Here is a 27,086-nt window from a genome sequence, read left to right on the forward strand (position 1 = left end):
CCAGGATAATGCATGGAGCAATCTCGGAGTCCCAGGCATCGGTGAGATGCTTTTAACTATTACATCAGCAGTGGGACGGATTAGTAGTATAATTTGTGTCTTGAGGTCAGGGCCAGTGGGTTGCAATGCCCGGGCGTCTGCTGCTGTGTGGATCTGGGGTGCGTGGGCCGGGGGGATGATGCGTGTTCACGAAGGGCTGTGATTGTATGTGGTGGCCGTGCGTGGCCCGTGGGCTGCCTGACGGGTCGCTATGGATCGGGCTGTGAGGAACGTAGGTGTCATCCTGGGTTATTTTCCGTTGCTTCTTCCACATCCTGTTGTTGCTGGTCGATCCTTATCTCAGAAACCCCAGACGTACATCGGCCCGTCCTCATCTCCGTCAACCCTTTCAAACAGCTGCCCTACTTCACTGATCGCGAGATTGACATGTACCAGGGAGCTGTGAGTGATGGCGCGCGGGGTGTGTGTGTGGGAGGGGGGGAGAGTGTCCTTGTGGCCAAGCGGTCTCCAAAACACCCCACTGGGGAGTTCCAGTTCTACTGTGTCCCCTCTCCCCGCAGCAGGGGCTGTTGAGTGGGAGCAGGGAGCTGGGATACCTCTGTGCAGGGTACTCCCAATTATCCAAGAGCAGGGTGGGGGGACACGGATCTTATTCAAGAGGCGGGGGGCTTGTCCAGCTGCTCCACATTGCAGTCCTGCCTGCAGGTCTCCGCTCTATGATCCAAACCTCTGCATTGTTGTCTGGATCCCATCTTTGTCTCCCAGCGTGTGTCTCTCCTGTCTCGTGCTGGGTGACAAGGAAGGAGGCGGGGTAATGCAGCAATTCAGATAACAGGGTTTCGGATAAACGGGCGTGTGCCGTCTGTGGCATTCGTGAGCCTATTCCTGGGTCCAGTTCTGGGGTCCACACTTCCAACGGGGCTGTTGGCAAATAGGAGAAAGTTCAGAAAAGAGCCAGAAGAATGATTTGGTGTCTAGAAAACCCGCCTTATAGTGAGGGATTCAATCTCTTTGGTTCTCTAAAGGAAGGGTTAAGGGGTGACGTGATCACTGTCTGCAAGTACCTACAGGGGATGAGATTTCTGGTTGGAGGTTGCTCTTCGGCACACAAAAGCAGAACCAGATCCAGTAGTTGGGGGGCTGCTGTAGCTAGACGGATTCTGACGAGGAGTAAGGTTTTTAGCAGCGGAGGGTAATTCACTCTTGAAACAATTTACCAAGGGACGCGGTGGATTTTCCATAACGTGCAGTCTTGGGATCAGGACTGGATGTTTTCTTCTAAAAGCTCTGCTCTGGCTCAACCCCCCGATACGGACTAGGTGTAGGACTCGCTGGGCGAGGGTCTCTGCTCTGGGCTATAGAGGAGGTTGGACTGGATCAGAATGGTCCCGTCTGGCCTTTGTCTCTCTGACTCTCAGTCCCCTCCACCTCTCCCGGTGCCAGTGAAGGGGATTCGCTGATGGAAACTGCCTCTGGGCTGGTCCAGGTGGCTCAGTGGCTAACAGCAGAGCTGGGAACTTTGTATAATCGATGCATGGTCACCATAGCAGGTAGCAACTTGAATCCGCGCATCTCTCCGTGCTTTGCGGAGGTGGGGTGGAATTGTTGGCCCCATGTTCAGGCTGGGGGAGCTGCAGTGCAAAGAGGAGAGGGGACTCGCCCATGGTCATGGGAGGAGAGGGGGACCCGGGTGGGGGCGTTCCCCCTTCTTCTGAAGCATCCAGTGATGGGCTGGATAGATCCTGGACTAGAGGGCCAGTGGGTTGCTCCTTTCTGGCTTCTCCTAGCAGAGAAGCTCCTCGAATGGGAGGGAGCCCAGGGCCCCCCAGCTCTGAGGTCCCCTGGAGCAGGCTCCAGGCGGATCCCCGGGCGTATGCTGAGTGAGAGCATTGGGTAAGCCTGGCTTGGCTGGATGGGGGGGGTGGGATTTGTTGTAGTTCCCCATCAGTGCCCAGTGCACGAGGGGGTGCATCTGGCCGGGTGACCCGCATGGATTCCCCGGGCATGAATCCCGGCTGGGAAAGGCCCCTTCTGCCTCAGGGAGGGGAAGAGAATTCCTGAAGCCGTGAGTCACCCGGGCAGGAATTCTCTCATCCAGCGCATCAGCCGGGACCTCCACCCTGCTGTCTTGATACCGAGATCCACACCCAGCTCCAGCAAGGCGAGGTCAGCAGCACCCCATCGCCCCTTCCTCTGGGAGCTGCCTTGCTCCCAGCCTCCTCCTGCTGGCAGGTGCAGAGACCTTCCCTCCTTGGGTGTCCTCGCTAGATCCTAAAGACGCATCAGGCTGCTTCCATTTCTTGGCTGTGTCAGCATCAGCCTGGACCCAGCTGCGTGTGTTCACCCCAGTTCCTGATTCCCCGCCCGAAAACCCAGCAGCCTCGTTGCTGTCCGAAGAGCGGCTGTGGTCCGGGCCTGTTCGCAGCAGGGAATTGAGGCTCCGGTAGAGGCCATGTGCCGGGTCTCTGCAGTGGGGCTGTGCGCCCGCCATGCTCCTGATCATCTGGCATGTTGAAGCCGCGTCTCGTCTCCAGGGCTGCGGCTCAGGATCCGTGGGTGGATCTGTGGCAGGAGCTGTCCTCCAGCGTAGCTGTGGGGGGGCGGAGACGGGGAGCTAAGCAATGGCTTCGCAAGAGGCCTAAGGAGAGCTGGCTAGATCAACCCATTGGTTCCCGTCATGGCTGCTTCCAGGGACGCTTGGGCCGAGGCGGGTGTGGGGATGTGCAGGGAGGCTGACACGGGCTGGGGACTCAGGACTCCTGGGTTCTCTTCCCAGCTCGGCCGCTGACCTGCACAAGGTATTTCCCCTCTCTGTGCTTCAGTCTCCCCACCTGGGAAATACTGATCTACCATCCCTCCTGGGGGGGCTGCCAGGGTTAATTAAAGTGCTTTGAGATCCTTGGGGTGGAGAGCAAAGGGAGGGCATGATTTGGGAGACCTCATGCTCTGCCTGCAAAGCCCTGTGTCCTTTCGAGGTCACTGGGTCCCCTAAATCCTTAGCACGCCTCTAGCGCGTTGTGATTGCCCAGCACGCACCAGAGCTGGTGGAAGGATGGAACCAAAGGCCCCTGGAGCTCTGACGTGGACTGTAAGCTCTTTGGGGGGCGGGAACTGTCTTCACAGTGTCTGTACAGCCCCTAGCACAATGGGGATCCCTGAACGGGGCTCCCCAGTGCAACCTGAGACAAATCAGAGAGCTGGGGTCGCCTCCTGGCTTGGATCACCAGTGTGATGAGTTGAGGGGGGTCCCAGCCCGGCCTCACCTCCCTGTCTGCAACTGTCCTTTGTGGTGGAATAATGGAGTCTCCTGCCTGTGCGTCGGTTGCAGGCTCAGTACGAGAACCCGCCCCACATCTACGCCCTGGCTGATAACATGTACCGCAACATGCTGATCGACGGGGAGAACCAGTGCGTCATCATCAGGTAGAGCGGGGCCAAGTCCACTGGGAGGGAGGAGGCAGGGTCCACATCTGGGCATGTGCCAACGTCTAGCTTGAAGACATTTCTGGTGCCCACGTCACACCCTGGGGGTACCCCGGGGGGGGTGGGGGTGGCATGGTGTCTGGCTGGCTGTACCCCTCTCGCGCAGTGGTAGAGGCTGTCAGGAGAGCCCCTCCCTCCCCGGCAACCTAGTGTCATTCTCTACATTTTACTGATGGGGAAATTGAGGCAGGCTCCTTCACTCCCCGCTGCCAGCCCTGGCAGGGGGGGTCTGGCTGCTGTGCAGGAAGTGGTGCCGGTCCCTGCTGCCCTCCCTCCTCTCCCACATTTGGGGAGGAGACTCCGTCTCTGGCTAGTCATGGGGATCCTGTTACCCTAGTATCTGGGCACCTCCCCATTGTTACCGTATTTATCCTAGTAACCCTCCAGTGGGGGCAGGGTTGTTTCCCCCCCTCCCCAGACAGGGAACTGAGGCACAGAGAGGTGACGGGACTGACGGAGCGGAGACCTGAACCCGGGTCTCCCAAGTGTGAGGCCGGTGCCCTGACCACTGGGCCATCCTGCTTCCTCCCTGTCCAGCTTCCAGCAGGACAGGAAAACGTAGCTGCAACCTCCCGGCTTCCCCCAGCCGCCCAACCCTGTCCTCCAGCAGCAGGGGCTGGGCTAGGGCAGGGCCAATGCTCCCCTTCTCTCTTGCAGTGGGGAGAGCGGTGCTGGCAAGACCGTGGCAGCCAAATACATCATGAGCTACATCTCCAAGGTGTCCGGCGGGGGCCCCAAAGTGCAGGTACCACGGGGCGTGGCAGGGCAGGGGGGAAGCAGTGGGGTGGGGCATCCTCCCCCTCCAGGGCCGGAGCCGGGGGGTCTAGGGATCCCCCTGGGTCTGTGCGGCTGGGCTGGCCAGGAGGGGTTGGGGAGGGGGTGCCCAGAGGGCCGGAGCTGACGGCCTCATGTGACGAGCGTCCCGCTTTCCCCCAGCACGTCAAGGACATCATCCTGAAATCCAACCCGCTCCTGGAGGCCTTTGGAAACGCCAAAACCGTGCGCAACAACAACTCCAGCCGCTTCGTGAGTGGGCGGAGCTCCTGGCGGGGGGCGGGGGGAGAGCCGGCCAGCCCCTCCGGATGGGGGCGCCCCACGGGTGCTAGGCAAGCAGCCTGCTCCCTGCCCCGACAGCTGGCCACCCCCTGACGCTAACCAGCTCCGCCTCGCAGCCCCTTTCTGCAGCTTGATGCCATTCGCTGCATGCCATTGGTGGGGAAACTGAGGCACGGAGGGGGGAGGGGATCTGTCGCAAAGCATCAATGGCAGAGCTGGAGTAAACCCCGGACGTCCGGGTTTCCGGGCTGCTCCTGCATCAGCTGCTGGACCCGATTCTGCTGCCAAAGCTGGGGAATGGAAGCGAGGAGTCCTGGCTCCCAGGTGAAGGCTGGATCACAAGACCCTGCTCAGCAAGGGAGGAGCCCGGATTAACCCTTTGCCGCGTGGGGCATTGCTGTCGTTCGGCTCTGGGGTCTCGGGGGGTGGGGCGGCAGCTCCTGCTGTGGGGACCTGGGCCCGGGGTCAGGCTCACCTCGCCTCCCCTCCCTCCCCAGGGCAAGTACTTTGAGATCCAGTTCAGCCGGGGCGGGGAGCCCGACGGAGGCAAGATCTCCAACTTCCTGCTGGAGAAGTCTCGGGTGGTGAGCCAGAACCCCGGCGAGAGGAGCTTCCACATCTACTACCAGGTGCCTGGGGGGGGGGGGCAGGATCTGTGCTGCATCCGGCCCTCCCCCCCACCAGTGCGTGACAGCCCCGGCTCTGTCCTCTCTCCCTGCCCAGCTGCTGGAGGGCGCCTCCCAGGAGCAGCGGGAGAATCTGGGCGTCACCAGCCCGGATTATTATTACTACCTCAACCAGTCGGCGTCCTACCAGGTGGAGGAAGTGAATGACCGGCAGGAGTTCCACGAGACGCTGGTAGGGAGTGAGGGGGTTGTGGAGGGGGGGCACAGACAGATCAATGCAAGGAGCTCATGTCCCCTGTGGTGTCCCCAGCCCCCCCATCCTGGTTCCCCTCCGCCCCCCGTCACAGTGCCCCCATGGTGCTCCCCCCACCAGTGTCCCTCCCAACTCCCCATCCTGGGCTCCGGAGCCCCCATCCCCTGGCGCTGCCCCTCCCCCCCAGCACTCCCCCTCCCCCCACCGTTCCCAGCCTGCTGTCAGCACCCCCAGCCTGATGCCTCCCCCCCCGCAGATGGCCATGGACGTGGTGGGGCTCTCCGGGGAGGAGCAGGCCCTGGTGCTGCAGATCGTGGCCGGGATCCTTCACCTGGGCAACATCAGCTTCCGGGAGGTGGGGAACTACGCCGCCGTGGAGAGCGAGGACTGTGAGTGGGGGGGGAGGGGGTCCCCAGCGGGATCTGTCTTGGGGTCGGGGCCTGGCAGGCGTGTCTGTTGCAGCCTGGCTCGGGGTGGGGACAGGCGTGGGGTGACCCCCCCGTCGGGGACCTGATGCTGGACTCGTACACCCCCTGGATCTGCCTCCATCCTTTGTTTCCTTCCCCTTCCATCCTCTCCCCCGGGGGAGGAGGGTCCCACGGTGATGGGGATCTCCTCGGCCGTGCGGGCGCCGAGGATACCGCTACCCCCCTTGTCTTGGAGGCCGGCGGGGGGGGGAGAATCCAGCAGCTGGCGGAGGGGGGAGCCGTGCTGAGGGGTAGACAGGGTGGGGTTGCTGCCCCTAACACCCCTCCTTCCCCTCCCCAGTCCTGGCTTTCCCCTCCTACCTCCTGGGCATCGACCAGGACCGGCTGAAGGAGAAGCTGACTAGCCGCAAGATGGACAGCCGGTGGGGCGGCAAGTCGGAGGTGATCGACGTGACCCTCAACGCCGAGCAGGCCAGCTTCACCCGCGACGCCCTCTCCAAGGCGCTCTACTCCCGGCTCTTCGACTACCTGGTGGACGTGAGTCCCCCTCCCGCCCGGGGGCCCCAGCCCTGGCATGCACAGCTACCTCCAGCCGTGCACCCGCCAAGCCTGCTACTGGGCCCCACCAGCGCTCTCTCTTTGGGGGCTTTGTGTCTGATCCCCCTTAGCCCCACTTCTAAGGCTCACCCCCCCCCCCATCAGGGACCCTTCCAGCCCCTGTGTCTCCCCCCCACACACTGGGGTTGGAGTTCTGGCCTGGAATTTTCCAGGCAAGACCCCAAATTGTCCCCCCCCCACTTCTCCGCTCTGCCCGCAGGCCATCAACAAAGCAATGCAGAAGGACTATGAGGAGTATAACGTGGGGGTGCTGGACATCTACGGCTTCGAGATCTTCCAGGTAACGCGGGGCAGGGGTGCGAGAGAGACACTTCTGAGCGTCCGGGGTCCCCTCCGGATCCCCCAGCTTTAGGGGGCTCGGACAAGCAGGGAAGGTGAGGCAGCATTGGGGAGGTCTGGAGTTTCTGCTCCACCAACCCTTTGCACACGCCAGGGATGCACACTGGGGGTCTGGGGATGCACACTGGGGGTCTGGGGATTGTGGGGGGGGATGCACACTGGAGGTGGGGGGGTTGTGGGGAGAGACGAACAGAGCGTGAGCCGGATGCCTTTGCTGAGGGGGGGCTGGCCTGTTTCCATCGCCCTGCCCAGCTCCCTGTGACACCCCCTTGCACGGCTCTGAGCTAACCGAGCCCCCTTTAGTTGCATTCTGCCTCCCATCCTCTGTGCCGGCCCGGCCCGGCCTGGCCCGGTGTGGTCCATGGGTCTGTTTTTCTTTGCCCCCACCCCAGAAAAATGGCTTTGAGCAATTCTGCATCAACTTTGTGAATGAGAAGCTGCAGCAGATTTTCATCGAGCTCACGCTGAAGGCAGAGCAGGTGAGGGGAGGGGGAGAGGGCAGGGAGAGGAGCAGGTAGTGGGGGTGGAGGAGGGGCAGATGAGGGAGGGGGAGGAGGAGGAGCAGGTGTGGGGTGGGAAGGGGTGCAGGAGCTCAGCGAATGGGGTTGCGAGGCAGCGTGGCCCAGTGGGCGAGGTGCAGGGCTGGAGACCAGGACCATTGACCAGAATCACTGAACCATTGACCCTGGGCAAGACCCTTCCCCTCTTTGTGACTCAGTTTCCCTTCCCACCTGTTGCTTGCTGGGCTCCTGCCCAGGAGAGTTCCACTGTCTCCCTTGGTGTTTGTACAGCGCCTAGCGCAGCCCACGGGCGAGCCCCTTCACTTGGTGGGGTGGGTCTCATGTCACTCCTATGACCACCTATCTGGGCCTGCGAGCACTTCATGACGGAGGTCAGGACTGGCTCGCCTGTTTCACAGATGGGGAAATAGGCCCAGAGAGGGGAAGTGACTTGCCCAAGGTCACCCAGCAGGGCAGTGGCAAAGGTGGGACGAGTCCCAGTCCCGTGCTCTACCCACTAGCCCATGCTGCCATTAGAGGGTGGCTCTCTGAGTCCCTCTAGTGGTCAAGTCAGGAAAAACCTCGGCGCTGGCAGATCTGGGCCTGTAGGCTCCTGCTTGTGGATCCAGAGGTCGCAAGTTCAGTGCCCCCAAATGACTTGACTAGGGCAGTGGGGGGGCTACACCTTGTGCTCATGGTGCCAGAACTGCTCTGGAGAAGGCAGACTGGGACTGCCCCCCTCCCCACCTGGCTGCGGAGGGCTGGAATCGCTGGGCACCCGGCTCTACTCCTCGGGTGCCCGCCGGAGCAGCTATCGCCCCCACCTTCCGGCTCTGCTCCCCGCATGCCCGGAGGGGACCCTGCTGGGTTTTGATGTGGGGGCCTCAGCTTAGAAATCCGCCCCCCATGCTAGATCGGCCCGAGACAACCCAGGCTCCCCGCATGAGGGGCCTCTATGGGAGACCCCGGCCCTCTCTGCACGGGGGCAACCCCCCCTTGCTGTAGTGATGACCCCAGAGGCAGCCGCATTTCAGCCGTGCTGTGCGTGGGGCACTATGCCGGGCAGGGGGGCACTGGGGATCAGTAAGAGATTACAGGGGGGTTGGCTAACCCCCATCTTTCTACCCTCCCCCCATGCCCATCACCAGTGCCTCTAGCTTCTGTCCCCTCAGAGATCTGGGGCTGCCCCGATCCCAGCCCCACTCATGACCCTCCCCCACCCCCCTCCAGGAGGAGTACGTCCAGGAAGGGATTCGCTGGAGCACCATCGACTATTTCAACAACAAAATCGTCTGCGACCTGATCGAGAGCAAAGTGGTGAGTGAGCGGCTGGGCTCCCCCCACCCAGTGCCCCAGGCCTCGGGTGGGGGAGGGGGCACAACCTGTGTGACCCCCTCCCCTCTCCCCCAAGCCTGGGACCCCTGCTGCATTGTGGCCTCTGATCCCCGCAGAACCTGCATCCCCCATAACTGCGCCCCCCCTCCCCTGCGTCCGTCTGGACTTGGTGGGGGGCTCTGCCTCCCCAGCCCCCACTTTAATGAGGGTCTCCCTGCTGGCCTGGGATCTCTCTGTCTCCCTTTTAATCAGGGGCTCCCCCCAGCAGCCCCTTAAGTGGGATCTCCCTGGTGACCCGGGTACCCCAACCCCTGCCTCACTGCAGCCCCAGAGCTGCCCAGGAGGGGGCGCTGGCTCTCCCATGCCTGGTGCCACCTACTGGCTGCGTGTGGCCACAGGCTCCCTCCCGCCCCTGGCTGAGCGGTGCAGTGTCCCCTCTTTCCCCCCCCCCCAGAACCCCCCGGGAATCATGAGCATCCTGGACGACGTCTGCGCCACCATGCACGCCAAGGGCGAGGGGGCCGACCAGAGCCTGCTGCAGAAGCTGCAGATGGCCGTGGGCACCCACCAGCACTTCAACAGCTGGAACAAGGGCTTCATCGTCCACCACTACGCCGGCAAGGTCAGCGCGGGGGGGGGATTGGGGGGGGGGAGGGTGCTGCAAGGGGAGGGCAAGGTGTGTCCTGGGGAGGGGGCTGGGGAAGGGATAGATGAGGGGGGAGGGAGGCGGGTACATGGAGGGGGTCGATGGGGACAGGGTAGAATTAGTCTAGAGGGGTGGGGGGGGGAGGATATGGGGTGCTGGGGGAGAGGTAGCTGTGGGGGGAGGGCAGAAGGGGTCAGGCTGGGGGGTGGGATTGGACTGGGGTGGCACCTGGTGCTTTGCCCCAGTAGCAGGAGTTCTAGGCCTTATGGCCGGGGGGGAGAGGGGGAGTCCTGTACCCGGCCCCGGCCCAGCCCGGTCTGGCACTCACTGGCTGTGGCTGCCCCGGCTCCGGGCTGGGCCTCTCTGGGGGGGATGGTGGACGTTGGCTCTGTGATGGGGAGGGGGGGGCTCCGGGCTAGGCCCCTCGAGGGGGGGGGCTGGGCGATCGGCCTGAGCCCCCGGCTCTCTGGCACGCAGGTTTCCTACGACGTGGAGGGATTCTGCGAGCGCAACCGCGACGTGCTCTTCACCGACCTGGTGGAGCTGATGCAGAGCAGCGAGCTGTGAGTGCGGCGTTCCCAGCTCGGGGGGGCAGGGCAGGCTAGTGGTTACAGTGGGGGGGAGGGGGTTGGGAGCCAGGACTCCTGGGTTCTATCCCCGGCTCTGGTACTTTAGGCGGTGGGGCTGGTACGTGCTGACTGTTTTCATTGCTCTGGGTCATGTCTCCGTTACAATAACCCTGCCGCGGGGGGCAGCAGCTTAGTCCTTGGCCCCTCTACCCAGGCTGCTGAGGAGGCGGACGAAGGCCGCGGTGGGTTTTGTGCTGTGGACACTCATCCCCTGCCCGCTGAGGCCCAGCAAACTCGTCCCATGCTGGGTTGCTCCTGGGCTGGGCTCCAGCTGGTGATGGAGAGGGCGAAAGGCTCCGTGCCCCCCCCCCCCCCAAAACTCCCCCCACCCGACTAGGTACTGACTTAATGTCCTGCCCTCCCCCCCCTTAGCCCCTTCATCCGAGAGCTTTTTCCTGAGAACCTCAACGCAGAGAAGAAAGGCCGCCCCACCACGGCCGGGAGCAAGATCAAGGTAGCCGAGAGTGGGGGTGGGCAGCCCCCTCCCTTCCCAGGGTGGAAATCTCACTGCTTCGTGTCTGGGACCCACCCCCCCCGGTTGGTTAGAGCCATTGAGGGATTATTCTGGCTCCATAATGCTCAGCTGGCTTATCCCCTGCCAGCCCCTTGCAGTTTCCACTGGATACAGGATGCCCCCCTAGTGCTGCCAGACAGCGGCTGTGCTCCACCCCAGAACCAGCTGCATTTCACTCATCTCTGGCTGGGTCATTTTGTAAGGAGGTGGGGCTTGGGAGGGCTGGGCTACTGAAACACATGACATCAGATCTGAGTTTTATAGTAGCAGCAATGGGACATCTCTGTCATGGCAGGGCTTCTGTGGCTGCCCATCACCCTGGGATCTGAGCACCTAACTCGGCAGCCCCTATTAGCTGTGACCCCATTTACAGGGCGAAGGAGGGTGGTGGTGGGGGATTCCGGTTACCATAGAGACCCTCCATCTTTCGGGGCTTACGTTGGTCTGTTCCTTTGAAGAAACAAGCCAACGACCTGGTGAGCGCCCTGATGAAATGCACCCCCCACTACATCCGCTGCATCAAACCCAACGAGACCAAGAGACCCCGCGACTGGGAGGAGAGCAGGTGGGGCCAGGTCCCGGAGCCGGAGCACGGGGGCTGCTTCGCCCTCCCCCCCCCCCCCCCTTTGGCAGCTGCTTGTCCCTGCCCCTCTCCCCCCCCCCCCCCCAGTCCTCCCACTCGCAGCCTTCGGCCTATCCCAGCCCCTGTGGGATTTGCCCTCTATTTCTTTCCAGCCTGGTTCCTGCTCTGCAGGGCTGGTCGGTCTCGCCCCAGTGCCTCCCGCTCACGGCTCTGGGGGCCGCTGGACCCCGTGTCTGGCTTCGGGGACAGGATCTGCTGCCCAGCCAGGAGGAGATGGGGGGGGGGGTCCGGTTACCCCTCTCTTGCTCATCCCTGTCTCTCTGGTGTCCCCCCGCCCCCCCTCCAGGGTGAAGCACCAGGTGGAATACCTGGGCCTGCGGGAGAACATCCGAGTGCGCCGGGCCGGCTATGCCTACAGGAGGGTTTTCCAGAAGTTCCTGCAGAGGTAGGGGGTGCCAGGGTCCCCCCGAGTGGGGAACACGGAGGGAGGCGAGTCTGAGCCACGTTATGCAGGGGTCCCCCACCCCAGCTGCTGTAGTGGGCCTGGGTCACCTCTGCCCCCCCGGCTGCTCCGTGTCAGAGGCGACTGGTGTCCCGTGTCTTTCGCCGCAGAGGCTCTGGCTATTGGAGCGTGAGACCTCCCCCCCCCCCAGTTCGCTCCCACTGCTGGGGCCAGCCCACAAGGGTGCTGGCTGCTCTGGTGCCGTGTGGGCTCAGCAGACAGGCTCTGGTCCAGGAAACGTGCGGGGGCAAAGCCGGGGATTCCCTGCCAGGCCCCCTGCCTCGCCAGGTACCCAGGGGCTGCCCCTGGAGGGCAGAATGACAGCTTCAGCCTCTGGGAGCCCCTGCTAGGAGCCATCCCCCCCCACCGCCCTGCTGTCTGCTGAGCCCTGGGACAACCTGCCGTCCCCCAGGTACGCCATCCTCACCCCCCAGACGGGGCCGGCCTGGCGGGGGGACGAGAAGCAGGGCGTGGTGCACCTGCTGCAGTCGGTCAACGTGGACCCGGACCAGTACCAGCTGGGCCAGAGCAAGGTCTTCATCAAGGCCCCGGAGTCGGTGAGGAGGGTCGGGGGGGAGGGGTTCCCCGGAGGTGGGGGTGGGGCAAGTCCCTCGAGCTGGTGAGTGGGGGAGGGGAGGAAGCCATGGGGGGGCAGTCACGCTGCAGAGCAGCAGGCTGGCTCCCAGCTGGGGGGGGGGTTGGCAGTGCGGGGGGGGCCCACCCAAAAGATGTGGGGAGAGGGGCACAGGAGTGGTGCTGGGAGAAGAGGCAAGCTGGGCCCGGGATGCATGGGGGAGGGTAGCCCCCTCACCAGGCGCTTGCTGCCCCCGCAGCTGTTCCTGCTGGAGGAGATGCGGGAGCGGCGCTACGACGGCTACGCCCGTGTCATCCAGAAGGCCTGGCGCAAGCACGTGGCCGTGCGCAAGTACATCCGCATGCGGGAGGAAGGTGAGTCCTGGGGACAGTGGAATCGGGCCCAGCCACCTCCAGCTGCTGCTGGTCTCTCAGGTGTAGCATCCAGAGCCCCGCCCTGAGAGCAGGGCCCAGGTGCGGCACAGGTGCAGGGTGGGACACACTAGATTGACACAGGCAGGGAGAAAGGACGGCTCATTGCCCCCACTTCCTGGTTGGGGAAACTGAGGCACGGCCCTGCCCTGACCTGCCCAGGGGTCCGCAGAGCTGGGACTTGAAGACAGAGTCCCAGCCCCGCGTCTTCACCATAAGCCCCTCCCTCCCTCCTTCCATTTCTGAGGTGGCAGCGATCCGGAGGTGACCCCGTCCCATATCACTGTGTGTGGGGGTGCGCTGCACATGTACACTGGGCTGGTTATGCCAGCATGACCCCCATGCTCTGAGACTGGACTAGAACTGGCCCCTGTTGGCAAGGGACAGGCTGCAGCCCAGAGGGTGCCGTGCCTGGGCCAAAGATCGATGGGCTTCTGTACCCAGGGAAACTGCCCCACCCACCGGTAACCTTTAGGCATACGTGTGGCAGCTTTCCAAGCCAACGGTTGTAATTGAAAGGGGCCCCACCACTGCCGGGGGGGGGGGGACGACCCCCCCCCCCCCCCGGACACACACACACACAGAGCTCTGCTACCTGGATCTGTGATTGTGGAACAAGAGTTGTTTCCGCCCCACCCACCCCTGGGACACCAGCTGGACTGCACGGGAATCCTGGGTCCAGTTCTGGTGCCCACAAATCAAGACGAGGGGCAGAGAAGAGCCCTGCGGAGGATTAAAGGGCTAGAAAACCTGCCTTAGCGTGAGAGACGCAAAGAGCTCAATCCAGCACAGCGAAGCGAGGACGAAGGGGGCTGGATCCCAGGCGCTCAGTACTTACTGGGGAACAAATATTTCATCCCGGGCGCCTCGCTCTGCAGAGAAAGGTCCAGCACAAGCCAATGGCTGGAAGCTGAAGTGAGATAAATTGGGAGTGGAAATGGGTACCAAGGCTCAGGGGATTGGTTCTCGCTGAGGGATTTTCAGTCCGGCATGGGTGTTGCTCTCACCGCTCTGCGCTGGGAATGATGGGAGGGCAGGTCTCAGATGCGATGCCCACGGGCTGAGACGAGCTGGGCCGTCCCCGTGTGGATGGAAAAGGTGGAGCCCAGGAGCTCCAGGGCAGTGTCAGGAGAAGGGGATATGCTCCCCCCCACTGTCCAGATTTAACAAGGGCTGACGCCTAGTCCCCTGTGCCCGCCCCAGCCTCCAACATCCTGCTGAACAAGAAGGAGCGTCGGCGCAACAGCCTCAACCGCAACTTCATGGGGGACTACGTGGGCCTGGAGAGCCGGCCCGAGCTGCGGCGCTTCGTGGGCCGGCGCGAGCGCGTGGACTTCGCTGACACCGTCACCAAGTACGACCGGCGCTTCAAGGTGAGCACCCCCCCCACGCGACCACCTCCTGCCACTCCCGGGCCAGGCTCTGCTCCCTCCCCCCATTCACGCCCCCCCCCCCCCCCCCCCCCAGGCTCCCTGTGAGCTGGGCTCGGCTCCCCCATTTCCTCTCAGCTCTTCTCCCCCCCCCACTCATCTCCCTCCTGCCCCCTCCCATCATTGCTGGACTTGCCCCACCTCCCCCTTGGCCCCGTGTGTGTTCCCTGCCACGTCTCCCTTTCCCCTGTGCTCATGCTCTACCCCACCTCGCTTGGCTCCCCTGTGTGCTCCTGCTTCCCCTCCCTTGGCCCCCAGGCCCTCTCCCTACCTCCCTCCATTGGCCCCCCCCCCTCAGCCCCTTCTTTCTTCCCCCCCCAGACGGTGAAGCGGGACCTGATCCTGACGCCCCGCTTCCTGTACCTCATTGGGCGGGAGAAGGTGAAGCAGGGCCCCGAGAAGGGGACAATCAGGGAGGTGCTGAAGCGGCAGGTGGAACTGGAGAGGATCCAGTCGGTGTCACTGAGGTAGGAGCCCGGTGGCCGTCCTGGCAGGGCCGCTGCCCCTGGGCTGCCCCAGGCCGCGGTTCCCTGCTGGGGAGACTAGGTAAGGCCGGGTGGGCGTGTCTGCCTGTGCCCGGCTGCCTTGGTGCTAAACACCTCCGCTCTGTGCATTGCCCCCTCTCGGGATGGGCCTGGGGTCACAGCACGAGGCTGCTTCCCTGGCTGTGCTCAGCCAGAGCCATCTCTCAACCGGCCAGCTCCAGGCATGGGCCGGCATCTGCTCTGCTTCACGCCTCTCCTCTGCCGTGGGCAGGACTGGTGCCCTGAGCAGCCCCTGGGCACTGCCGCCAGCCGTAGAGAGATCCCGCTCGCGGCTGACACAGTCTTTGCCTCCCCCACCCCCCGGCAGCACCTTGCAGGACGACTTCCTCATCGTCCACGAGCAGCAGTACGACAGCGTGCTGGAGTCCGTCTTCAAGACGGAGCTGTTGAGCTTGCTGTGCAAGCGCTACGAGGAGAGGACCCGCCAGCAGCTGCCTGTGAAGTTCAGCAACCAGTGAGTCGATGCTGCAGCCAGCAGGGAGCCCCACTGGGCAGAGCTGGTGCAGGCGGTGGGGTTTGGTTACTGGGAGGGCTGGGAGTCCGGACACCTGGGTTCCATGCCCAGTCCTAGCAAGGGACTATTGCTATTAATTATCTACCCCTAACCTCTTGCAGCCCCGACCAGGGCTGTACAAATGCAGCACAGAGCACCTCTGCCCCCAGGACCTTACAGTCTAAATATGGGGTCTAACTAAACTCCAGCTCTGGGAGGGGAGTGAGGTCTAAGAGTTAGAGCAGGGAGGGCTGGGAGTCAGGACTCCTGGGTTCTGTTCCTGCCCTGGAGTTTGGTGTCTCCCCCGCCTCTGTCCTGGATTAGAACTGGGGCTGGGACTCACCTCACCTTTGCAACGTGTTGCTGGGATCCACATATACAAAACCTTCTCTAGCGGCTGCCTGGTTCCCTGTCTCCCTCCCTCAGCTGGTGCCCCGGGGGGGTGTGGTGAACCCAGGGCTTTCCCCCCTGCTTAGCTCAGCCAGAGCGCTCCTGCCGGTTTCACTTCTCGCTTTTCCCCCACTCCCCAGGCTGGAGTTCAAGGTCAAGAAGGATGGCTGGGGCCCCTGGGGGGCAGCAGGTTCCCGCCAGATCCAGTTCCAGATCTGCCAGGGTGACGTGGCGCTGCTGCGGAACAACGGGAAGGTGCTGATCGTCAGCATCGGGCCAGGGCTGCCCAGGAACGCCCGTGAGTGTCTGCATCTGCCTGGGCCGGAGCGCTGTGGAACAGGCTCCAGGGAGCGAGCTCTGGCTGCTTGCTTTCCCCATCTGCTCTGGGGGAATTGCCTGGAGGGGGCAGAGTCCCACTGGGGATGGGACCTGATCTCGCCCAGGCAGCGCCCTGGACAGGAGACAACCCTGCCTTGGAGGTGGGGGGGTAGGGAGGGGCAGGGCTAATCGCTGCTGTTTCCATTGCAGGGCCCACACGCAGGGACACCAGGAAAAGCAGGTACCTGGGAAGCAGCAGTGCCTCCAGCCGGAACTACGCCCCTGCAGCAGGTACCAGGCAGGAGAGGGGAAGTGGGGTGGAGGGTGGATTGCTGGGGCAGATGGCTCCAGGGTGTCCCATTGCCCCACACACACCATCAGTCAACCCCCCACCTGGGCTGGGGGAGGTGGCCACTGGCTGCCTTCCTTACTGTGCACGCAAGGCCAGCTCAGCTGCTTTCCCAGGGGGCCTGGAGTCTCCTGCAGCAGCCTGATGCATCCTCCAAGACCCAGGAGCTGAATTCTGGCCAGGGCCGGGCAGTCGAGGTTCTAGGGGCACAGCCTCCCCTTGGACAGCGACGCCTGGTTGCATGGCAGGGGAAGGGTTAATTGTCTCACCCACCCCAGCCAGGATGCCTGGGTTCCTCTAGGATCACAGTGACTCTCCCTCATTTGCAGGCCGAGAGAGGAACGAAGCCAGCCGGCGCGGTGGCCCTGGGGCCCGGGCCCCTTTCCAACACCGGCTCTCCATGGCCCGGCAGGGCAGCATGGAGCAGCCCACCCTGCCCCGCCAAGGAGCCAGCTCCAGGGCCAAAGCCTTCGCTGCCCAGCTCAACCTGGATTTCATGAACGTGCCGGACCAGGGGGTGGCTGGGTAAGTGCCTTGTGCTGCTGGGGCAGCGCGGGGCTCTGGCAGGCGGAGGGTTAACCCTGGCCCTGCTAGACAAACATAAGACACTCCCCCCCCAGGCAGCAGAAGCGGTCAGGACTCCAACCCCAACCACACCTGTACTCTCCCCTCCACCCCCCTCAGACCATGCCCAGCCCTTGCTGTGTAGGGAGCCCAGCAGCCCCCTGCAGTCACCGCCCGCTGTGGCCATTGTGCCTCTGCTCCCCTTCCACCCACCTTTCCCTCAGCTGCTGTTTGGCTTCCCCCAGCGCCCGCTAGATGGCAGCCTCACTGAGCCCAGCTTGCTCCTAGCCCCCCAGGGCTAGTCCAGGAGGGATGGGGGAGAGCAGCCAGGGAGGCCCCAGCCCAGGAGAGGAGAGATACTGTTTCCTAAGGGCTTGTGCTCACGGGGCTCTGCTGCAGGAACGCTCCAGTTGGCAGGCCCCTTCCCCGGGAGCTGTGGCCCCAGTGGATGAATGCAGCAGCCCTCGGTGCCACGGGCTGATCTGCGCTGTTCTCCTTAGCTTGCAGCGGAGGCTCTCAAAAGAAGCCAAGCCCCTACCCGGCGGAGGCCGAGCCAAACCCAAACCGAAGCCCCAGCCGCGCCTGCCCCAGTGTCGCGCCCTTTACGCCTACGATGCCCAGGACACAGATGAGCTCAGCTTCAATGCTGAGGACCTCATTGAAATCATTAGAGAAGGTAAGTGGGTTTCCCCCACACGTCCCTGCGTCGTTGAGAACGCCTGAGTGTAACTGACCTGCCTGCCGAGGTGGGGCAGGGCAGGCACCCCTCAACTTGTCAGCATGACGAGATGCCACATCACTATGTTAAAAACCACCCCTGGAACTTCGTCCCCCATGGCAGCTTAGAGCTGTTGGTCTAGCTCCGTAGGCAGCACTCCAACCGCTGGGCCCTGCTTCCCCCACTGCTGGCTGGGGCGAGGGGCTTGCGTGCCCCAGCAGCTCACCTGGTGCTCCAGGCTGGAGCGAGGGACCTCCTTCTACTTGGGAATGTCAGCTGCAAACCTGCTGCCGCCAGTGTCCAGTCAGCCCCAGTTAGCAGGTGGCAAGCTCTCATATTCACCCTCTGTGGAGGGGCTCTCCTGCCCTTTTATCTTCTGGGGTGTCCAGCCTGCAGCCGTCAGGCATGCTCAAAGCATAGACAGGCCAGCAGGCCCTGCTTGAGATCAAGTTTGGGCTCTGAGCAGCTTGTTAGCAGGGGTCACCGGCTAGTTAAGTGCCCATGGCCTTAGACAGCAGCTTTGAAAAATGTCAGAGCTACCGGGATACCTAAAGCTGGTGCCACTAAGGAGCTGGCTCCTGGCAGATCGTTCTGTTCCCATTAATCAGAAATCATGGTGGCTGGGCCTGACTGGCCCGTGCACTCAAAGCGCCAGTGGACCATTAATAAACTAGTCTGAGCTCCTGCACAGCACAAGGCATCCTAGGGCCCCAGACCTGTTATAACTAGAACATTAAAATGTACAACTTATTGCTAGTTGAGTTGACTAACTTCAATTGCTGGCTCACTTTTTCCTGCAGGGTTAGAGAGGTGCTTGTTAGCAGAAATCTCGCCCCAGTCAGTACCTGCAGAAACCTAATCAGTTTCCATGAGTGTGAATCACTGCCCGCTGAGCCTTTTACCCCCATTGCGCATTGCACACAGCACTGGGGAATCATCAGTTCTCGGTAGGACATGGAGGTGTGACTGCTGCCCCATCACAGTTCAGACTAACTGCTGTCAGAGTTGATCAGGCTGGAAGCATTGGCCCTGACTGACCTCTTTCCTTTTCAGACCCCTCAGGCTGGTGGCAGGGCAGGATACGGGGGAAAGAAGGGCTCTTCCCAGGGAACTATGTGGAAAAACTCTGAGATGGACGTGCCAGCTTTATTGCTCCAATTCTGACCCCATTCGGTGCTGGGAATCTAGGAGGGAAGAGACGCGTCTGCATGATTCAAAGGGGAATGGAGGCCCATCAGTCTTGCTCATGGATTACATATTGCTGCACGGCTTGACTGCTGCCACTAAGTTAAGGCAATGGAGGGGGAGGAGGAGACGGGCTCATGGTGAGAGCTCTCTTCCTCTGAAGTCTTAGCCCACCAGGATGTCATCTTCCTTCTGGGCTGGAGTGCCCGGGGGAGGATGCAGTTTGGCCTGCCTCTCCTACTGGACAAGGAGCAACGTAGCAGGCTGTGGGCATCCTCTCTCAGGAACCAGCACCTCCTGCTTGGACTCACCCGCAGTACAAGACCAGCTGCTCAAAGAACCCTGAATGCAGCAGCTTGGTCTTATTCCACAGGGTAAAAATCTCCTTCCTCCTCAGCTCTATAAGAATAAATTGATGGTTTATTTTCTACATGAACCTTTTAAAACAGCTGTAGATTTGTATCTGTACTGACAAAGCCAGCAACCCTCCAGCTTGGTGGAAGCTGAGTTGATATTTTCCTCTTTTAACAGAGTTCCATAAAACGCTGGTGTGGTGCATTTCACAGCTCAGCTTCCATTTTACACAGGAACCGGGCAGTCAAATCTTTTCAGCTGTTATTGGAAATGGCCCCTGGGCTGTAGAATGCAGCTCTGCTACCTTCAGGAAATTTCCTTGAAAGCCTCCAATTTCTCTTCGTTATTAATAGCTAACTGCAGTGTCATTACATTCGAGTCCTGCTATTGGTACAATACATTGTCTTAGAGGCACCGTTTCAGCAGACACCATATGATGCAGGAAACATCAGTGGGATGACTGAAAAACAGGTTTCCATGGTCAAGTTCTGCTGTGTAAATTGGCCTTCCAGCCGCATCCCATGGGGCAGCTGATGTGCTTTCTAACCTTACCCAGCAGAGATCTGGCCTCTGCAGGGAGGTGTCACCTCCATGCCCAGGTAGCTAAGACTCAGACACTCCTAAAGCCCTAGGTAAAAACAGTGGAATGAGTTTTCCTATCAAACAAAGGCAACAGTGAAGTGCTCTCTCATTGGCTGGCAGAACCGGGCTGGTTCGATAATGGAAAAGTCCCCCACACTAAAAGAGCACACACTGAAGCCTGCATCATGGGAAATGGACAGTGCACCAGCTGTGGCAGAATCCATTCGTTTTTTTAAAAAGCAGCATTGTTGTCATCACACTATTTCCCCTTTGGTGAGGCTGCAGAGAGCTTTCATTACTAAGAATTCAATAATCAAGTGTTTGCTTTTGAAGTGTCTAGCCATTGGACTGAAATCTACATTGGAAATCCAACTTCTTAAAAGAACAGTTCACGTTTCCTACCCCATTTCTTCTCTGAAATATAACTTTAACAAGCCTCCTCCCCAGCTCAGGCCTGGACAGCATAAATCCTCCAGAGTTTTGTATATTTTGTAAAAACGGAAGACAGCAGCTTGTGTAGTTCTGAACATCTCTGCACCTCCTGGTAATAAACTGCTGTGTTTAAAGGGACAGGTGCCATCACTTAGCCAGGTCACCTCAGCTTTGTACACAACTTGTCCCATCCCCCTGGGAGCACATTTACCTACTACATTCCTACACCATCCCAGCACTAGCTCACACACCTGCCGTGTGGACAGTGTAAATGCCACACAACTGAGTTAAGGGGCCAGGGGCTGGTTGAACAGCTCAGAGGAGCCTTGTCCTGGTGACTAAAGTCAACATAATCGCTCTGCCGCTGGCTGTGCACCAGTAGTTCAAATCCAATTTGAACTAGATCAACATTAATAGCACAGCGGGAATGCCGGCTTTGGTAGCAAGCTGCTAGGCTAGCTCTTAGAAACGTACCTACTTCCTTGCATCCAAAGTTCATCCCTCCTTTTATTGTACTTCGGGTCACTGGAAGGTCCTGCAGCATATACAAAAAGATGCAATTTTTAACAGTTATTGCCAGGCAACTACGGTCTTTCTAGTTTTTGCAGGGTTACCGTGGCCCCATCAGGTAACATCCCTCCAGGTTCTTACATACTGAGGTAAGACTGTCCCCACTCTATGCCTTAACAACATAAACCAAGTCACTGTAGCGGTGAGTGATTTTGTACCCAGGCCATGTGACTCACACCTTAGGGGCCAGACTGACAGGTGTAACCACATTTGGAACCAGCCTAGAGACAACTTCAGAAACAGGCCCCAAAACCAACTCCGCTGAACATGAACTTCTAGTTAAAACAGTGGAAACCATTTAATTAACACAATGTACAGCAGAAGTTAAACCACTAAAAGTTTTAATTGCATTATTACTACAAGAATAAAGAATACCTGAGAGCCTTTTGCAGTGCCCATATTTTTAATGTAGCATAATCATCAGGTCACAAACCCCCTCTAAAAACAAGTATGCAGAGTCTCACACTTTTTTAAACAGAAGTCAATCTAAAGGCACTGAAGTGCATGGGAAATAAAATCACCAACGATTACAAAGCAATTTGTTTTTCTTCCTCTCTAAAACTGTAGAAACTTTAGGTTCTTCTATATTATTAAACAGCATTTACACTTTCACAGACCCAAGCTAATGCATTTTTTAAAAGTGTAGGTTTTGGGGGCAGGGTGGGGGAAAAGACAGTTAAGACAAAACAAAAAACTGGGAGGAAATTTAAAAAACTGTAGTTACCTTTGTTTCAGCTTGGTTGGTTACTGTTGCTAGTGGAACTAAATGGCTTAAAAATATAGTTACCACTCCATTGCAGCTGCTGACTGTGCTGGAAGGCAGGTTGCAACAATAAGCATTGGGAATAGTTGAAGTTTTATACAGTAAAAGGTGTGGTTTTTAAAACCTCGAATGCTGCTGCATAACATTCAATTGGATCAAAAAAATTGTTTACTACAAATAATAAAAACCGAACAGACCACATTTGTTCCTTTCAGCCAAACCATCGTCTGAGGGGGAAGAAAATTATCCCATTCAACTTAAAAATAGCAAATCATTTTTCTAAACAAGAAAAAATAAAACACAACAGTAGCTTTTTTTTAGTGTATGTTACAGAACTTTTTACACACAGTTTAAGAGTTATTCACAATTAAAAAATAACCCAAAGTTAAGTTACTGAAATAAGAATTACTCACACAACACCCTAATTGAAGCACTTAAGCCAAAGCAACAAACAAAACAAATAGAAATCGTTTTTCCCAACATGATTTAGGGATGCAGCCATTTTCGCAGTTCTGAAAATCCTTGTGGATGCTGCTGCAAAAATGCATGTCCAAAAATGCTTCTGAGCTCTTAGCTGGGCTGTAGCGTTGGTCATGCGGTCTAGGAATGCGCTATCGGCGCCGTGGCAAGTGTTGCACTGGCAGATGAGCCAGAAATGAAGCTTAGGGGGAGATGAGAGCTGAACACAAAGGGTGTTTCAGGGCAGTGCTTGGTCTGATAAATGGACATGGCCTGGTGGGATTTCCTGTGACGCCTCTGGGGGCAAGGACCTGCAGAATTTGCAGTGTCAACTGCCATGATACAAGCGTGTGCCAGGCAGAGCCAGCCGCTGCAGACAACGGGCCTGTGGGCGTGTATGGGTCTGGAATGAAAGCGTTTCAGTCAGTCCAAGACGTGAATTCTGCATAAATTTTATTTTATTTTTTTAAAAGGGTTTAGTCTCCTCCTCTGCTTCTAACCAGTTGGGACTAAAGGATGTGGTAGGTTGGGAAACCAGGGCAGAGGTTTTCAAACCAGCTGCTTTGGACAGAATATTCTCAATTCCCTTGGATTCAAGATCCAAGTTCTCTCAGCAGCCCCAAGCAAGGAAACAGCAGATCAACCCCGGGGTCATTACCCTCTTCTGTTACAAAGCTACCAAAGATCCTTCCACCTCTTCACTATTCAGCCTGGGCAAAAGGCATTTCAAAGTAGCAGCAGCAGCACTGATCAGAGCCCATTGCCTTCCAGCTCATCCCATAGATGGGATTAAAGCCCAGTCCTCGACCAATAAGACCTGGGGGGGAGGTTGGGGTACATCCTTTGGGTGTTGATTTTTCAACCCCGCCCCTAAAAATGACCTGCAACAAAATCTCCGGTTTTGGTCAACAGTTTGACCTTTCCGGCTGTAAAGGGATTTAGGATTTGCTGGTAACTTGGCAGGTTTTTCTTTTTTTGGTGAAAGAGAAGAGCTCACAAGCAGAGACTGCTACAAACACCAGTGGGGGCGAGGGAGACGGGACTTAATCAGGACTAATCACCCCTCCATGATTTAGAGGGATTGCCTTGGGAGCTAGGCAAGGATCAAACTAAGCTGTTTCTGGCTTCTCAGACACCCGTTATACAGCACACGCAGGGTTAACTGCACTGCACTGGCTCTCATGGCCATTTCCATGCCAGACCTCACTTCCTGAGGTTATTGCTTTCATTTTCAAGATACACACAGTTGTGTGGTTCTTCTGCTTGTCACCTGCCGCTTATTAGCCAAATGTTTCCTTTTAAATCCAGGCCACCTGCAGCTTTCCACCCCGTACATAATTCAAGTTATGAAAGGGCCCAAAAAACCCAGCATCGCTTTAAGTTAGTGCAAGTGAACCTGTGAAGAGAATTCGTAACAAGGATCCCTCTTATGCACATGCACAGTGGGTGAATAGAGTCAGTGAACAAACCACCAAAACTCTGATCAATGTTGTCAGTTAAGATACCAGGCAACTAACCAAGAGTCAGATCAAGATTTCTTCTTGTAGTTCCAGATGAAAATACAAAATAAGCAACATTTAAAAAACAAAAAGTTGGATCCTGCTGTGATCATGAACACGCTAACTTGAATTCCCCTCTCCTGGAAGGTGGCTGGGTGGTTTCCCTGCACACATCTTCTGCGCTGGGAGAGAAACGAAGAATCAACCCAGCTGACTGATACACAGCAGACCCTCTTAAGACAAGTCCAATTGGGGCAGAGGCAAACTCCCAGTAAACGGGGGAAGCTCCCATCAGAAAGAGCAGAAACAAGGCTTGGGAAAGGTGACAGTTGAGCAGCTGAGCCTGCAAGCAACATCCCTGTGCAGTCACATTGTCCTGTGAGCTAGGGAGAGTGCTCCCTGGCCAGACACAAACATGCTGGGTCGGGACAGCTAACTGCCCTGTTCCCACAGGGGAAGCCTGTTTTCTACCCCCACTCCTGACAATCTGAACACATGATCCCAGACGGAGTCCCCTCGTTATCATTCAGAGCGGCCTACGCACCGTTGGCTTGCACGTACAGTCTCCGAGCTCCGCCAGACTCCTGTTGCTTCATTGGTTTCCCTACACTGTTAACTGGCCCAAGACGCGCACAGGGCTCAGCCGGGCCCACCAGCCGAGAGAAAGCAGGGAGTGGATCCGTCCGATGTTCCGCTAAGTTTATAAATAAGGACGTCGTTTCTCTTCACAGTTTACGCATCCAACCTATTTGTATTTAAAGTTTGGGGGGGCGGGGGGGGGGCGGCAGCTGGGAACCGGACCCGCACTGCTAAGAGCTCTGTGCAGAGATTACGCGCGTGCGTTGCCCCTAGTTCTCGGGGCTCACGTTCTGCCTGGCTCTGATGAAGGCCATGCCGTGGGTGCGGAAGTGAGTCTTCAGGTTGAGCTGGGTGTCGAAGCACTTGCCACACACCTTGCACACGAGTTTACCGTCGGCCGAGCGCTGGGCCCCTCCCTCGTGGCCGCTGCGGGGGTTGGGCTCCTCCGCCTCACCCGCCCCCTTCTTCTTCTTGTGGGTGATGAAGCGGTGGCGGTTGAGGGAGACCTGGGAGGTGAAGCACAGGCCGCATTCGCGGCACTGGTGGGAGCTCTCGTCTGTCCTGTGCTGGGGGATGTGCTCCTGGAACTCGGCCGCGCTGCAGGCGATGTAGCCGCACTTGCGACAGCGGAAGGGGGCTTTCCGGTCGGCCTTGGGGTTCTTGGAAGGCGGCGTGGTGCTGTCCGGCTCCTCGCTGCACGAATCGCCCTCATCAGAGGAGAGTTTCCGCTTCCTGCTGGGCACCTGCAGGGAGGAGTTTGGACAGGCTTGACCCCCAGTGCAATGACGCTTTGGGGCTGGGCTCTGTGGGTCCTGGCTGCGCATTTAAACAGGATGCGCCAGACAAAAGGTACACCCCATGCAATGAACACATGCCTCCCCTGCCTCATGGCCGGGGGACAGGAGCAGCTCCAAGGAGCTCAGACAAGATGATCCTTCGGGTCCCTTCTCGCCGTAAAATCTCTGGCTGGATGAAAATCCCAACACAGCTGCTAGGGCTGGGCTGGCTGTTTCTCAATCCCACCCTCATCAGCTGCTTGGCCTAAATACATTCACTCCACAGCGTGTGTGCTCTGAAACGGCTCCTCTGTATTCCCAGCTGCATCCAGCCTCCCGAGCCAACTAATCAGCCAGGAGACCGACGGCCAAGAAGTCAGGGAGCTGCACGATTCAGCTGGGGTCAGACCAGGATTACTGGCCCAGCGTGGCGCTAGCAGGAACGGTGCTGATGTTGGTGCCCTATAGCTATCCTGCTTGTGCTCACGGAAGTTCCCATGTCCTGGCTGAGTGACTTTCTGGAGACGAGATTCTTTGCTTACTGCCCTGCCCTATTACACTACCGTTGCTGCGGGCTGTTCTCACGGTAGCTATGTTCCCCCAGAGAGGTGGCTGCATTGTTTGTAAATTCTGCAGCGTGCCTCAAAGGGAGCTGCACAAGTGGGTATTTTAACCCCTCCAGGCCCCCTGCCCCCACTCCGGGGCAGAGGTCTCACAGCTGCGAGCCATCGGCCCTGTACCTGCAAGCTTCCGGGCCCCATCCGGGCAATGACCACCTCTTGGCTCTTGGTCTGGTCTGTCACCTTTATCCCGTGCCGCACCTGAATGTGCTTCTCCAGAATCAGCCGGCTGCTGAAGGTGCGTTTGCCTTCAGTGCAGTACCTGGAAAGGCCAGAGGCAGGGAGGGAGTGAGGCTCCGCCGGGCCCCTCGCCCGCTAGAGATGAACAAGAGATGACCCCCAGATCTGTTCTTCTGCTTCCATCTCACAGCGCTCTGTGAGCATCAAATCCACCTCCCCTGGGGAAACTGGCTCAGAGAGGTGGCGTGACCTACCCAGAGGTCACACACTAAGTCAGGGGCAGAACCAGGCCTAGGACCCAGGAGTCCTGACTCCCAGCCCCCTGTTCTAACCACTACAGCACTCACTCCCCAACAGCTGGGCGGGATATTCAGTAGTCCGATCCCCCAGTGGCCCCGATCCCCCTTTCGGAGATGAGAATAGTCCCCAGGAGTCCGAGCTCCCAGCCTCCCCTGCGGCATGAACAGCTCCCACCCTGGGCTTCAGATGGAAGGAAGGAGGGAGCTAGATCTCTTCCCCCTCCCCACAGCCAGGAGAGGAGGCGGCTTGGTACCGGCAGGGATAGACTCGCTTGATCCCCTCGTGGTTCACTCGCACGTGTCTCCGGAGGCTGGGGGCAGAGCAAAACGAACGCTCGCACAGACGGCACGGGAACTTTTTCACCGACTGGAAGAAGCAAGAGAGGGGGAAACTGAGGCACCGAGGGGGAGCGACTTGTCCTGGTTGCAGATCCAGAGGCAAAGCACATCCCCAGCTAGACCAGGGAACTCCCGGCAGCAGCAGCACATGGCCTGCATGGGGCCCCACTATCACGGATTTCCTCTCCCATCCCCAGGTTTCCCCCACTTCATGCCCCGATAAAGGGCATTTATAAAATGGCCTTTCCTACTCATCTGAACAGGTAATGTCATCTGCACTGCTGCTGCATCTGCAGTGAAGCCTTCTAGCCCATTCTCCAGGGGTATCCCACCCCATGCGGTGGGAGAATGGGCTTTTTTATGGGCAGGGAAACTGAGACACTGAGACCTGGTCGCTTGCCAAGGGGATGCAGCAGGTCAGGAACAGAACCTGAAATAGAACCCAGGGGACCCAACGCCCAGTCTCCCACGCTAACCATCAGCCCACACCCCTGCCCCAGCCAAGAATGGAACCTAGGAATCCCGGTCCCCAGGCCTCTGCTCTGTGCAACATACTGCTTTGGCCACCACCGCGGTGTTTCAACAGGGACAGGCTCCCCGTGGAGAAACTCCACCAGCTCTCCTCCCCTTGAGCAGCAATCGCCCTGGGCTTCCCTCTCACCTTCCCGTGATCCTTCTTCATGTGGGACACGTACTCGTCCCTCTCTGGGAACCAAGAGTGGCACATCCCGCATGTCCAGCCGCTGCTTTTTGACTTGCTGCCCGAATCGGTCTTGCGCTGGAAGCGGGTCCGCTTTGTCTTGCGCGGCTCTGGGGAACTGGGCGGCTCATCTTCCTCCGAGGACGAGGACGACGACTCCGAGATCTTGGAGACGGGGGCTTCCACAGGCTCTTCCTTGGGCGTGAGCAGAGCAGCCGGCTTCTTCGTGAGGTCCTCCTTGGGTTTCTGCGGCTGGTGAGTGTTCTGTAAAAGCACAGATGGGACGTCAGCCCATGCCATGCAGTGCTCTAGGGGGAACGCCAGCCAGTCCTCCCCCAACACTGCCAAAAGCCTGTCTGACCCCCCAAAGGCCATCAGCTTGCTTCCAGAAGCCTGAGACTCCATTAGCCCACCTCAGCTGCTCC

General features: G+C 59.1%; 2 protein-coding genes across 6 annotated transcripts in view; one reads left to right on the forward strand and one right to left on the reverse strand.

Moving 5' to 3' along the window:
* The window catches only part of LOC137167488 (unconventional myosin-Ie-like), a 29,838-nt gene extending 10,779 nt beyond the window's left edge, over positions 1–19,059 (forward strand). Inside the window, 27 exon segments of the mRNA XM_067569699.1 lie at positions 353–362; positions 365–441; positions 3,329–3,423; positions 4,141–4,228; positions 4,420–4,509; positions 5,037–5,168; positions 5,263–5,397; positions 5,675–5,807; positions 6,187–6,383; positions 6,664–6,744; positions 7,196–7,282; positions 8,534–8,620; positions 9,093–9,260; positions 9,762–9,847; positions 10,286–10,367; positions 10,886–10,992; positions 11,357–11,455; positions 11,925–12,069; positions 12,346–12,460; positions 13,721–13,890; positions 14,269–14,414; positions 14,800–14,946; positions 15,516–15,673; positions 15,904–15,984; positions 16,372–16,567; positions 17,107–17,282; positions 18,378–19,059. Coding sequence (XP_067425800.1) covers positions 353–362; positions 365–441; positions 3,329–3,423; positions 4,141–4,228; positions 4,420–4,509; positions 5,037–5,168; positions 5,263–5,397; positions 5,675–5,807; positions 6,187–6,383; positions 6,664–6,744; positions 7,196–7,282; positions 8,534–8,620; positions 9,093–9,260; positions 9,762–9,847; positions 10,286–10,367; positions 10,886–10,992; positions 11,357–11,455; positions 11,925–12,069; positions 12,346–12,460; positions 13,721–13,890; positions 14,269–14,414; positions 14,800–14,946; positions 15,516–15,673; positions 15,904–15,984; positions 16,372–16,567; positions 17,107–17,282; positions 18,378–18,454 — 3,165 coding nt within the window. The 3' untranslated portion in view covers positions 18,455–19,059.
* ZNF687 (zinc finger protein 687) overlaps positions 14,788–27,086 on the reverse strand; it is a 51,054-nt gene continuing 38,755 nt past the window's right edge. For 2 of the 5 annotated variants that reach the window (XM_067569693.1, XM_067569694.1), the window contains exons 6-9: positions 26,623–26,925; positions 25,877–25,989; positions 25,264–25,405; positions 20,772–24,490 (exon numbers count right to left, since the gene is read on the reverse strand). In XM_067569693.1, the coding sequence (XP_067425794.1) occupies positions 24,017–24,490; positions 25,264–25,405; positions 25,877–25,989; positions 26,623–26,925 (1,032 nt within the window). In that variant the 3' untranslated portion in view covers positions 20,772–24,016. Of the gene's footprint in view, positions 14,928–18,246; positions 18,509–19,067; positions 19,324–20,351; positions 20,413–20,771; positions 24,491–25,263; positions 25,406–25,876; positions 25,990–26,622; positions 26,926–27,086 lie in introns of those variants that run through there. The other 3 variants (XM_067569698.1, XM_067569697.1, XM_067569696.1) reach the window with 3 other exon arrangements.

The sequence above is a fragment of the Emydura macquarii genome, unplaced genomic scaffold, assembly GCF_026122565.2.
Source record: "Emydura macquarii macquarii isolate MOO-44397 ecotype Brisbane River unplaced genomic scaffold, CSIRO-AGI_Emac_v2 contig_2924, whole genome shotgun sequence".
In the NCBI taxonomy this organism is placed as follows: domain Eukaryota; kingdom Metazoa; phylum Chordata; order Testudines; family Chelidae; genus Emydura; species Emydura macquarii.